The 12,477-nt window shown below is 42.2% G+C and overlaps 1 protein-coding gene across 14 annotated transcripts in view; it reads left to right on the forward strand.

Moving 5' to 3' along the window:
• The window catches only part of LOC140719031 (uncharacterized), a 114,120-nt gene extending 107,128 nt beyond the window's left edge, over window positions 1-6,992 (forward strand). For all 14 annotated transcript variants that reach the window (XM_073033377.1, XM_073033381.1, XM_073033372.1 and 11 more), the window contains 2 exons: window positions 3,093-3,168; window positions 4,700-6,992. In XM_073033377.1, coding sequence (XP_072889478.1) covers window positions 3,093-3,168; window positions 4,700-4,838 — 215 coding nt within the window. In that variant the 3' untranslated portion in view covers window positions 4,839-6,992. The remainder of the gene's footprint in view (window positions 1-3,092; window positions 3,169-4,699) is intronic.
• The last annotated feature ends 5,485 nt before the right edge of the window (window positions 6,993-12,477 follow it).

Genomic DNA, 12,477 nt, shown 5'->3' on the forward strand with positions numbered 1-12,477 from the left:
TTAAAAGCTAATGTTCAGCTTTGGGCTAAATGAGCTGCTGAGCATAAATCTTGCAAAGGCACTGAGGCACCCGGAATAGAACTGGGAGACTGAACCGTTCTGCTATAGTAGAGAACCGAGACACTGGGACAACGTACATCTTCATTCAGAGTCCTGGCGACTTAAGACCGAAGAATGTCTCTTCAGTTACTGGATTACTAAAAGCAGGTTTTAAAACAAACATCCTTTAGGTCCAAAGTCCAGGATCAGGCTTCAACCAGTGTCTGGTTCTGGTCTGAGAATCAGCATCTGGCTCCCAGCTGTTGGAGTCTTGGCAGCCATCGAAGACACAAAAACATTGGAAGGAAGGAACGCCAACTAAAGGGGAGCCTTGATCAGTAACTTGAGAAGGAAGGGAATGGAGAGGAGGGTGATAATATCATGTTTATGGGCTAGTCTGATCACCCAATCACAAGTGCACTGCCAGATGGTGTGGCGGATGCTTGGCTACAGTCTGTCCTGGTGACCAGAGTCCCCCATCGCAGGAGAGGAGTTTGGACCAGCCATGACTTCCAGCTCCAGGACCAGGCCCAACTACATGACCCGGCTGCAGTCCAACCTCTCGCCCAACTCTGCATCCAACTTGTGAAACGAACATCAGGTTCCAAGTGTGTTCAAGTCACAGCAGAGGAAAATGCTCCCTATTGTTAAACAGAGAACACGAAGGGATTGGGCAAGGAAGGAAGGAAGCCCATTCCATCACAGAAAAATCCCTCCCCACCACTGAGCACGTCTACAAGCAGCACTGCCAACATCCATCACCAGAGACCCCCACCATCCACACCATGCCCTCTCCATGTTGCTGCCGTTGGGAACCCAGGTCCCACACCGCCAAGTTCAGGAACAGTTTCTACCCTTCAACTATTAGGCTCCTGAACCAGTGTGGACAGCTTCATTCAACTCAACACCAAACTCACTCCACAGCCTGCAGTCTCAACTCACGTTCCAGAGCCCTACAGCTCGGTCTCGATATTATTTTTCTTTGCCTTTTTAATATATGCGTAGTGTGTCATCTTTTGCACACTGTCAGTCTTTCTTACTGTGTAGTTTTTCATTGTTTCTATTGTATTTCTTTGTTCTACTGTAAATGCCCACAAGAAAATGGTTCTCAGGGTAGTATATGGTGATGCTGGGTCCAACTGTTTCATTCTTAGATTAGACTATTTAATTGTAATTTTCTTTGCAGTTTAACAATTAATTACCTGCTTGTATTTTTAATAGTTCTTATAAACATAACAACAGTTTAATATGCTCTAGCGCAGGGGTTTTCATGTCAAGAATGCCTGCCGTTAATCCGAGGGGTCTGTGGACCCCAGGTTGGAAACTCCTGCTCTAGTGGATATACAAAGAATAACTTTGGAAAGCCCTATAAACTTCTTTGTTCTGCATTATTTGAATAATTGCTTTCTCATAGGTTAACTTGGTACTGCGGTATTTGAATAACGGCTTTCTAATTGGTTAATTCTTACTTAAAATTTTGAATGGAATTTTCCTCACCTCTGTGGGTGTAAAAATAGCTGTTCTATGCTAGATTTGTGTTTTTCTTTCTTTTTCTTTTTCTTTCTTTTCCTCCCTCTCTCTCTCTCTCTCTCTCTCTCAACCTCTATCACTGCTTGCTCAACTTCCCTTTGTCCTATCAACTCTTGACAAAACAATCACGAAATAACAAGTTTTCTGCTTCCTTCCTGACTATGGAAAAAACCTTGGATCAAGAACATCGGAATCCAACTGTGACGTTTACAATGCCCACAAGAAGTATTCCCCCCCTTGGAAGTTTTTGTGTTATATTGTTTTACAACATTAAATCACAATGGATTTAATGTGGCTTTTTTGACACTGATCAACAGAAAAGACTTTTGTGTCAAAGTAAAAACTAATTTCTTCAAATTGGTCTAAGTATATTACAATTATTAAACACAATAATTGATTGGATAATTACTCACCCCCTTCAGTACAGTATTCAGTAGATGCACCTTTGGCAGTAATTACAGCCTTGAGTCTGTGTGGATAGGTCTCTATCAGCTTGAACTGCGATTTTTCCACATTCTTCTTTACAAAGTTACTCACGCTCTGTCAGATTGCATGGGGATTGTGAGTGAACAGCCCTTTTCAAGTCCAGCCACAAGTTCTCAATTGGATTGAGGTCTGGGCTCTGACTTGGCCAATCCAGGATATTAACTGAATTGTTTTTAAGCCATTCCTGTGCAGCTTTGCCTTTATGCTTGGGGTCACTGTCTTGCTGGAAAACAAATCTTCTCCCAAGTCACATTTCTCTTGCAGATTGCAGCAGGTTTTCCTCCCTGTTATCTTGCTGCATTCATTTTACCCTCTACCTTCACAAGCCTTCCACTGGTGAACCACCTGGACAACAGTTGCTGTATGCGTAGTCTCTCCCATGAAGCTTGGCACTCCTCCAGAGTTGTCATTAGGTCTCTAGTCCCCTTCTTTCCATTTCTTGATAACTGAGTTAATTGTACTTCAGTGACTTGGAAATTTTCTTGTATCCATCTCCTGACTTGTGCTTTTCAATAACCTTTTTACGGAGTTGCTTTGTGTAGTTTTTGCCAGGATACTGACTCACCAGCAGTTGGACCTTCCAGACACAGGTGTGTTCTTACCACAAGCAATTGGAACACCTTGACTGACAGGTGATCTCCATTTAACTAATTATATGACTTCTAAAGCCAATTGGCTGCATCAGTGATGATTCAGTGTGTCATAATAAAAGGGATGAATACTTATGCAAACAATTATGCTTTTTAATTGTAATTAATTTAGATCACTGTAGAGATCTGTTTTCACTTTGACACAAAGAGTCTTTTTCTGTTGATCAGTGTCAAAAGAAAGCCAAATTAACTCCTGTCTTTCAATGTTGTAAAACAATAAAACATGAAAACTTCCAAGGGGCAGTGAATACTTCTTATAAGCATTTTATGTTCTTAGGTAATAAATTTGTTTCAAACTTAGATTTTTCCCTATGGACATCATGAGAGCAGCTTTCTGATATTCCATCATTGACTGGTCATCTCGATCACTCTTCTTCTTTGTTCTAGGTCCCTTCCTCGAGAAGAAGAAAGCCAGCTCTGTTGTAAAGAGGCCCAGAAGATCAATCCGTGAATATTATGAAAGGTCAGACATACGGAATTTAATATTCTTTTTCAATTATCTTTCTTCAGCAGCTCTGGATCGCTGCTCCACATACATGACAGAAACAGGACCCTTCATTCCAATTACCACCCACTTACATTAATCCCATGTTCATCTAGTGGTCTGAAGGTCGCTAGTTCGAGCCTTGGCTGAAGCTGCGTGTGTGTCTTTGAGCAAGGCACTTACCCACACATTGCTCTGCGATGACACCGGTGCCAAGCTGTATGGGTCCTAGTGCCCTTCCCTTGGACAACATCGGTGGCGTGGAGAGGGGAGACTTGCAGCTTGGGCGACTGCCGGTCTTCCATTTTAAAAAAAAACCTTCCCCAGGCTTGTGCCCTGGAAACTTTACAAGGTGCAAATCCATGGTCTATCAAGACTAACAGAGGCCCACATTAATCTCACCACTCGCCTACACTCACGGGGCAATTTTCAATGGCCAATTAACCAACTGGCACAATAGCATAGCGGTTAGCATATTGGTATTCCAGTGCCAGTGACCCAGGTTCAATTCCTGCTACTGTCTGTAAGAAGTTTGTATGTTGTCTCCATGAGTGTGTGGGTTTCCTCCGGGTGCTCTGGTTTCCTCCCACATTCCAAAGACATATGTTTTCATTGGGTGAAATTGGGCTGAAAGGACCTATTACAGTGCTGTATCTCCGCCCTGCATTTCTCTGGGATATAGGAGGAAACTGAAGCACCTGGTGGAAGCTACACAGTCAAAGAGGGAGCCTGCAAACTCCACGCAGACAGTGGGGAAGGTCAGAATTGAACCTGGGTTTCTGGAACTGTAGAGCAGCAGATCAGCCACCAGCTGCAGCACTAATGGTGCAAACCCAACCCCGGGGGATTCTCAGACACGCTTCCCCGTTAGATGTAGGATGGCAGAGGTGACCGAAAGTTTGACTATCTGCTGGTGTTTGATCAAAAGGTCCGGGGGCTTTCAGGGTGCGGGGGGTGGAGCAAAGGGAATGCCAGAATGTAAGATGTAAGGGAATAGTCTGGGGCCGAGGAGTACCCGAGGGATAGGGTTTAAGGATTTAAGCATAGAACACTACAGTGTGCAGGCCGTTCAGCCCACAATGTTGTGGCAACCATTTGACCAACTCTAACAACAATCCAACCCTTCCCTCCTACATAAGCTCTCCATTTTCCTATCATCTATGTGCCTATCGAAGAGTTTCTTAAATGCCCCCGATGTGTCCAAGCACTCTTCACTCTCTGGGGTGAGGTGAGAAGTTCACCATTGGACAGGTGAATCCAATGAACCCTGTTCCCAACCACCAACAACTCCTGGGAATCAAAGTGGGAGTTCAAAGAAATGTTCCAAAATTTCTCTCTAGCGTAATGAAGCAAGGTCTACAACAGCGTGGCTGATGCATAGGTGAACAAACTTGTTCATCGCGGTCTCCGAACTCAAATCCAATATCCCTCCTTCCTAACCTCCAAACATTCCACTCTTCACAAATCAAAATACAGCACCACACTTAACATTAACCTGTCTTCATTCTAGGCACCGTGAGTATTATTACAAGACACCCTACGAGCGTCGTCGAGAACTATGTGAGTCCTTCTATCCCTGTGACTACCTGGCCAACAGGATTGGATTCCAAACTGCCTACCAACAATACTTCGGAAATTATTATAAATAAACTCGAGCCTAAACATCAGCAATATCACAGTACTTTATATCACACATAATGTTTATACAATGGATTGGACCATGTTAATTGGAATGCTGAACAAATACTTGCGTAGTTTCCATCAGGGTATTTGAATCTAGTTCTGCTGGTCACAACTTTTGCCTGTTAAGAACCTTTGACTTAAGGGGTCCTCACTGCCGTCTGGAACTGGGACGAGATAATGTTTTGCTTACCAATGACCCAATCCAATCTTCCACACTACAACTCATGGCCTGCTTTGAATCTTAAAACTGAACAGATTTTCCAAATCTCTGGTGACTAAATTATGGTCTTCCCCACACCACCCCCCAAGCACACCCATTCCTTTGCCAATTTTACCATAAAGTATGTACAAGCTGCTATTTCTACTGAATGTATGTCCTTTGAAATAAGTGTGTTGTGAAAGGCTTTCATGAAATATCACCATCCCAATTCCCCCAATATTACAGACCCAGAAGGCTGCATACCAGAATGGCATTGCACGCGATCTGTTTCCAACGCCAAGATGTTCTAAGCTGGCCAGAGCGGAGTATTTGCCCAGACAAATTAGCTGCTGGCAGCAAATGGGCTTTTCATTGTTCCGAATTTAGCCCTTTTCCTCACCAAGGCCACAGTGCAGTTGATGTTGGAGATGGGGACGTGCCTGCGGTTTACAGGGAGACGTGCTCGTGAGGGCAGAGCCATTGTGTACGCTCACCGCTGTTGCACCTGCAAGTGCCTGGTGCCAACACTGAATGCCTGATGAAGGAATGCTCCGCAGCCAACTAAAATATCCTTCGCCTCAACAAATCTAGCAGACAGGTTATTGATTTTCCCCTACCCTTTATTCAGTTTAAAAACAGAACAATTTCCAGCTCGGCTAACATTAAGCTTTGCCAGAAACACCGAGCGGTAAAGAGATTGAATAGCCAAGAGCCAGTGAGGGTCTATCCTTGCATACCAACGCACAAGGCTGAGAAAAATGAAGTGCGTGAAAACATGGAACATTTAAATCAGTGTGTTTGCATTCTGTGTGATATAATTGTGCATGTGATGAGGTAGTGGGTTACCCAGTGGACACCAGGCCTGAGGGAGGCAAAGACTCCTGATGTACTGCTGCTTGACAGTACTAGACCAAATACTTACATAAGCATATTTTGGCTGCTTCAAGGGAACCGGATAACCTCTTGTTACAATCGCAGCCAAACGGTTTATATACGAGCAAACTGTGTAGTATTAGCATGCCAAATTTATGTATAATAACATCACACGGGACATTTTCCAGGGTCGAGGTTATGTGCAATATCGTGTAAACTAACTGAAGTAGTGTACTTTTCTTCAGCATGGAGTAAGCTGGGTCTCCTACTGTGTCCTTTTTAGAGTTTAAGCACCAATGTTTACTTCTGTCTTAAGGCACAAATGTATTATAATTTAAACATCAAAAGACACATGGTCATCCTCTCTCCAACAAGCCCAAATACTGACTGTACAGTTGTACATAGTTGAAACTTAAGGCGTTTTAAGTTTTGTAAATTATTTGTTTAGACTGACGCTGTAAATTGGCTCTGTGGGGCAGAACAGCACTGGACAAGAATGGGAGCATTATTTTAAAACAAGCTCTTTGGCTGCTCTTCAATTATTTCTGTGCTAATGTAAAAAGTTTTGCAGGAATTAAATTGTTTACAGAGCTACTCTCTCAGGAAAAAAAAACCGACCTGAGGGTCAACAAGTGACATCCATTCAGTTCATTTGTTAGAGAGTAAAGAATCCTAGAAAACAAGGAGATTAGTATTAGTCTGCCCTGAGCAGACACAGATTTCTAACATTTGCATCAGTTTTTAAGAGGATGAAATAGATTTGTACAAAGAGGATAAACAGCTTCCTTAATTTGGGAGAAAAAATTCCAACAATACTCAGAGGGATAAAACACACCTTCACAACATGGTATCTGTTCCCAGGGGTTAGGGGAGACCAGTGGTGTCTTTGGTTATGTGTTTCGTAATGTTCAGAATTAGTATCACTGCACAAGCTGAAATTAATGCACTTGCATTCTTTGCATTGTATTTTCCTACTTTAGTTAAGCAGAAATCCTGTAGTTTGATGTCTGTATTTTATGAATATAACAATAAAAATTAACAAAACTAATCATGTTTGAGTTGTGTCTCAATAACAGTGGTTGGTACCACGAGAATTCATCTCATCTATGCTCTGTCAAAGTCACTTTACATTTAATGTAGCGAAGTGGTTAGCACTCTTTACAGTACCAGCCACACAGGGTTCAGCTCCCGTCGCGGGTCGGTTACGGTAGTTGACTGGTCATCGTAAATTGTTCTGTCATTACTGGGTGGTGTGGCTTGAAGACCCCATTCCATGTTGTATCTCATGGAAGATGACCCTTCTTACATCTGGTGGAACACAGCAGGCCAGGCAGCATCTATAGGGAGAAGCACTGTCGACGTTTCGGGCCGAGACCCTTCATCAGGCCTGGCCTGCTGCGTTCCACCAGCCTTTTGTGTGTGTTGCTTGAATTTCCAGCATCTGCAGATTTCCTCGTGTTTCCTTCTTGCATCTCTTGTGTTCGAACTATTACGAGGATCTTAGCATTGAGATGGTAGCCAATAAGGAACACCCAACGGGGGGAGTTCTTCAGGGAACAGAAGGCCGAAAGGGCCTTTAAACTAGTTTAAAGCATAGAGCAGATACGGTGGAAAAGGCACAAATACAAGATGATCACTTACCAAGAAAACCTTCATTCAGGGTGGCTAGTGTGGGGAATTATTCCCAACAGCAGTGGTTGAGGCAAGTAGTAGGGGTGGTAGAAGTTTTCCTTAAACTTCCCCTTAGATTCCCAGGAGGTGGAATTATTGGTGGTTGGGGACGGGGTACATCGGATCCACCTGTCCAGTGGATGGAGTGAATCAGGCTTGGTCTGAGGATAACCATTTTTGTGTGAGGGTCACAGATGGTTCTATTGGAGGGAGGCTGGTGGAAGGTTAGAGATGAGGTTACCAGTGCTCACTATTGGGAACATTTGATGGCTCTGGGCTCATACGTGCTGGAGTTTAGAAGAACGAGGGCGGGTAAACGAGTAAATGAAATAAATAGATCGGCTGATGGTGAGAGATGGAGGAGTGTGGGAGAACAGAACAGAGGCCCAGTCACCAGAAATAAAAACAAGCTGTTCCCAGGTTTCAGAGTTGTTCCTCGCCCCACAATGTCTGTGCCAAATTAAACCAATCCCTCTAGTCCCTGGGTATTCTTGTACCTATCTAAAAGCTTTTTAAACATCTCTATCGTATTTGTTTCCACCACCATCCCGGCAGCCTGATCGGGCACCTACAGACACCCTGTTTAAAAGAAAATTTGCCCCGGCATCTTTAAACTTCCCTCCTTCTCACTCCTTACATGAATATTCTCTAGTTCTTTTTGACCTTGAGAAAAAGATTCAGACTATTCATCTCGTCACCTCTCTACAGGAAGGATGTGGATACTATAGAAAGAGTACAGAGGAGATTTACAAGGATGCTGCCTGGATTGGAGAGCATGCCTTATGAGAATAGGTTGAGTGAACTTGGCATTTTCTCCTTCAAGCGACAACGGATGAGAGGTGACCTGATAGAGGTGTATATGATGGGCATTGATCGTGTGGATAGTCAGAGGCTTTTTACCAGGGCTGAAATGGCTAGCACAAGGGGGGCATAATTTTAAGGTGTTTGGAAGTAGGTTCAAGGGGGGTGTTATAGACAAGTTTTTTTTTTACTTAGATAAAGTGTTATGCACTAGGGAAATGCTAGAGTAGGTTACATAGTCGGCATGACATTGTGGGCCGAAGGGCCTGTAATGTGCTGTAGATTTCTATGTTCTATCCTATTTACACCTTTCAATTTAGGTCTCTCCCCAGCCTCTGCCACTCAAGAAAACAACCCAAGTTTTCCACTGTACTTCCGTACAGTGACAATAAATCATTTTACCAACCATCATTGAAGGCAAGTATGTGAATCGACTCCAATCGAACCTCTTCCATCAGATTGCAAGGACTGGATCACTGAGGAGACTTTGAGTCTAGGCAACCAGAAATGTGGAGGCCCTGGAAGCCCATCGATAGCGGTGCTTGTTCTCTAGCCTCTGATGGGGTGGTGAGTAGCTGAGAGGCTTGAAGGATGGAGTCACCAAAAACCTCTGCCAGAGCAACACACACAAAATGATGGAGGAACTCAGCAGGTCAGGCTGCTTCTAAGGAAGTGAATAAACAGTCGATGTTTCTGGCCTGGACAGTTCTTCAGGAATGCAAAGGAAGGGGAAACACAATTAAAAGGTGGTCGGGAGGGGAAGGTGGAAAGCTAAAAGGTGATAGATGAAGCAAGGTGGATGGGAACGTTCAAGGGCTGGAGAAAAAGGAATCTGATAGGAGAGGAGAGTGGATCATAGGAGAAAGGGGAGGAGGCGGCGACACAAGGGCAGCTGAGAAGAGGTAAAAGGCCAGAGTGTGGAACAGAGGAAGAGGGGAGGAGGGGAGAAATATTTACCAGAAGGGGGAAAACAAAAATCGATATTCATGCCATCAGGTTGGGCTATCCAGATGGAATATAAGGTGTTGCTCCTTCAGCCCGGGGGTGGCCTCGTCTTGGCACAGGAGGAGCACACAGCAAAGAATTGAAGACAAAACGAAAGAATTAGAGACAAAATGTCATAATTGTACCAAAGGAAAGCAGATGGTCAAATTTAACCCAGCTTTGGCAATTCAGCGAATAGCTCCAATCACCTCCAGCATTAGCCTTGTAGATACAGCTGAAATTATGCACTGTAACCCTTTCCCTGGTCCTCTGTAATAAACTGTCCAAGTGGGAATGATCCACAGATAGCAAAGCTAGGAGGGGAGATTGAAGGATGCCCGTTGTCCTTCGTAGACTTGGCTGTGAAAAAGGGAGTGGATCCGAGGTGAGAGCTCCAAATTGCTGCAAGGCAAAACTGAAAGCTGAGCCACAAGGGAGAGTGAAAGGAGAGCCGTCAGAGGTTTGAGAGCCTCCCTTGGTCAGGGTCGACCATGGACGTTGTGTCCCAGCTGCCAGGACAGTATGATATGGAGCAAGCTGTTGTCCATGCAGCCGGTGAATCCAAAGGGAACAGCACAGACCAAGAGAGTTTGGCCTTGAGTGCAACATAGGGCTGCCTTAGTGACTCCAGCTCTGGACTTTTCCCTCGGGGTTTGCTCCCGAAGCCTCCCTTGAGTGGATACAGCCGCAAGGCAGAGGAGGCTTGGGATCAGAGTTCTCCTTCTCCAAGATGGGCTGCCAGCCACAGCTGACAAGCCCCATTTGCCCAAAGCGACTGGTTTTAAGGCGCCAGTAACTCACTTTTGCCCCTTCCCGTCAATAGAAATGGTTCCGACTAAGCCGCATGGAGGCCAAGAGCTGGCCTTGGTTGTTAGAGGCTATTTGAGACACACGCCACTAGGAGCATTTATTAGATAGTGGGAGCTTATCCCCACTACCACCGCCCAGTTATAACAACCTTAAGGAACCCAGAGGCTGCAGTGAAAGGAAGGAAATTTGCCATTAAGGGATCAAAATCTGAAAAAAAAAAGGCTAACCCCAATTACGGACAATCATTACATCTGGCACATGCCAACTGCAAGAACTACTGAAAGAAGCAGTGGCACTAAAAGGGATTTTTTTCTTTTACTGTAGAATATTTAGTTAATTCTCCTTGGTTATGCAGGGGTTTTGAAGAAGCAATTAGATTGGGCAATCTGCCACAATCTTTTTATAGAGCTTCCATTTCTTTAATATTGAAGAAAGATAAAGGCCCTACTGACTGTGCATCCTATAGACCAATATCTTTATTGAATGTAGATTCCAAGATCTTTTCCAAGTTACTGGCATCCAGGCTGGAGAAGGTATTACCCCAAATTATTTCGGAAGATCAAACTGGTTTTATTAAAAATCGCTATTCTTTTTTCAATGTTAGGAGATTATTGAATATTGTTTATACTCCTTCACATAGCACTTCAGAATGTGTCATTTCATTAGATGCGGAGAAAGCATTTGATAGAGTTGAATGGCCATACTTATTTAATGTGCTTGAGAAGTTTAATTTTAGTCTGACATTCATTTCTTGGATTAAACTGATATATCATACTCCAGTAGCCTCGGTGCTTACTAACAATCAAAGATCTCCCTTTTTTCGTTTATTTTGGGGTACTAGACAAGGCTGTCCTCTTAGTCCATTATTATTTGATATTGCTTTAGAACCCTTGGCTATTGATATCAGAGAATCACAGAACATTTTTGGCATTAATCGTGGGACATAAGTTATCATTATATGCAGATGATTTATTATTATTCATTTCTGATCCTGAGAAATCCATTCCTGTAGTTTTATCATTGTTGGCTCAATTTAGTGATTTTTCCGGGTATAAATTAAATCTTAATAAGAATGAATTCTTTCCTTTAAATAGACAGGTTCCAATTTATGGAAATTTACCTTTTAAATTAGTTAATGACTCTTTTATTTACTTAGGGATTAAAATCACAAAAAACTATAAAGACTTTTTTAAGGTTAATATTTTACCCTTAATCGATCAGATTAAATGTTTGTTTACTAAGTGGTTACCACTATCTTTATCTCTGATAGGTCGGATTAATGCTATTAAGATGGTTATTTTACCCAAGTTTTTATATATATTTCAAGCGGTACCAATTTTTATTCCGAAATCTTTTTTTGCTAATGTTGATTCAAAAATTTCCTCATATATATGGCAGAATAAAAATCCTAGGTTAGGTAAAATATATTTACAGAAGGCAAGGAAGGAAGGTGGATTGGCATTGCCTAATTTTAGATTTTATTATTGGGCAGTTAATATCCGATATTTGATATGTTGGTTAAAGGATTGGGATATATCTTTTAGCCCTCATTGGGTGAACCTGGAAATTAAATCTGTACAAGGATTTGCATTGGGTTCTATTTTAGGGACTTCTCTTCCCTTTGCTCTTTCTAAATTGCCAAAACAAATTGACAACCCGATAGTTAAACATACTTTACGTATATAGTTTCAATTTCGGAAATTTTTTGGGTTGACTCAGTTTGTTTTAAATATTCCTATTGTATCCAATTGCTTTTTTTATCCTTCTATTATAGACCAAGCTTATTCAGCTTGGAAGACTAAAGGATTACTACGTTTTTCTGATTTATTTTTGGATAATTGTTTTATGTCTTTTGAGCAATTATCTAATAAATATAATTTGCCTAGATTTCATTTTTTTAGATATTTACAGATTAGGAATTTCTTAAATACTGTACTTCCTACTTTTCCAAATTTTGTGTCTTCAGGTATTTTGGAGAATTTGTTTGAACTAAATCCTTCTCAGAAAGGGCTAATATCAAAACTTTACAATATAATTATGAAGATACGTTCAGAGCCCTTCTATAAGACTAAAAATGATTGGGAAAGAGAACTTAACCTTACTATCCCTATTGAGAATTGGGATAAAATTCTTCAATTAGTTAATACATCATCTATATGTGCTAAACATTCATTAATACAGTTTAAGGTTGTGCATAGGGCTCATATGTCCAAGGATAAATTGGCTCATTTTTATTCCTATATAAATCCTATTTGCGACAGATGTCA

This window comes from Hemitrygon akajei, chromosome 31, assembly GCF_048418815.1.
Source record: "Hemitrygon akajei chromosome 31, sHemAka1.3, whole genome shotgun sequence".
In the NCBI taxonomy this organism is placed as follows: domain Eukaryota; kingdom Metazoa; phylum Chordata; class Chondrichthyes; order Myliobatiformes; family Dasyatidae; genus Hemitrygon; species Hemitrygon akajei.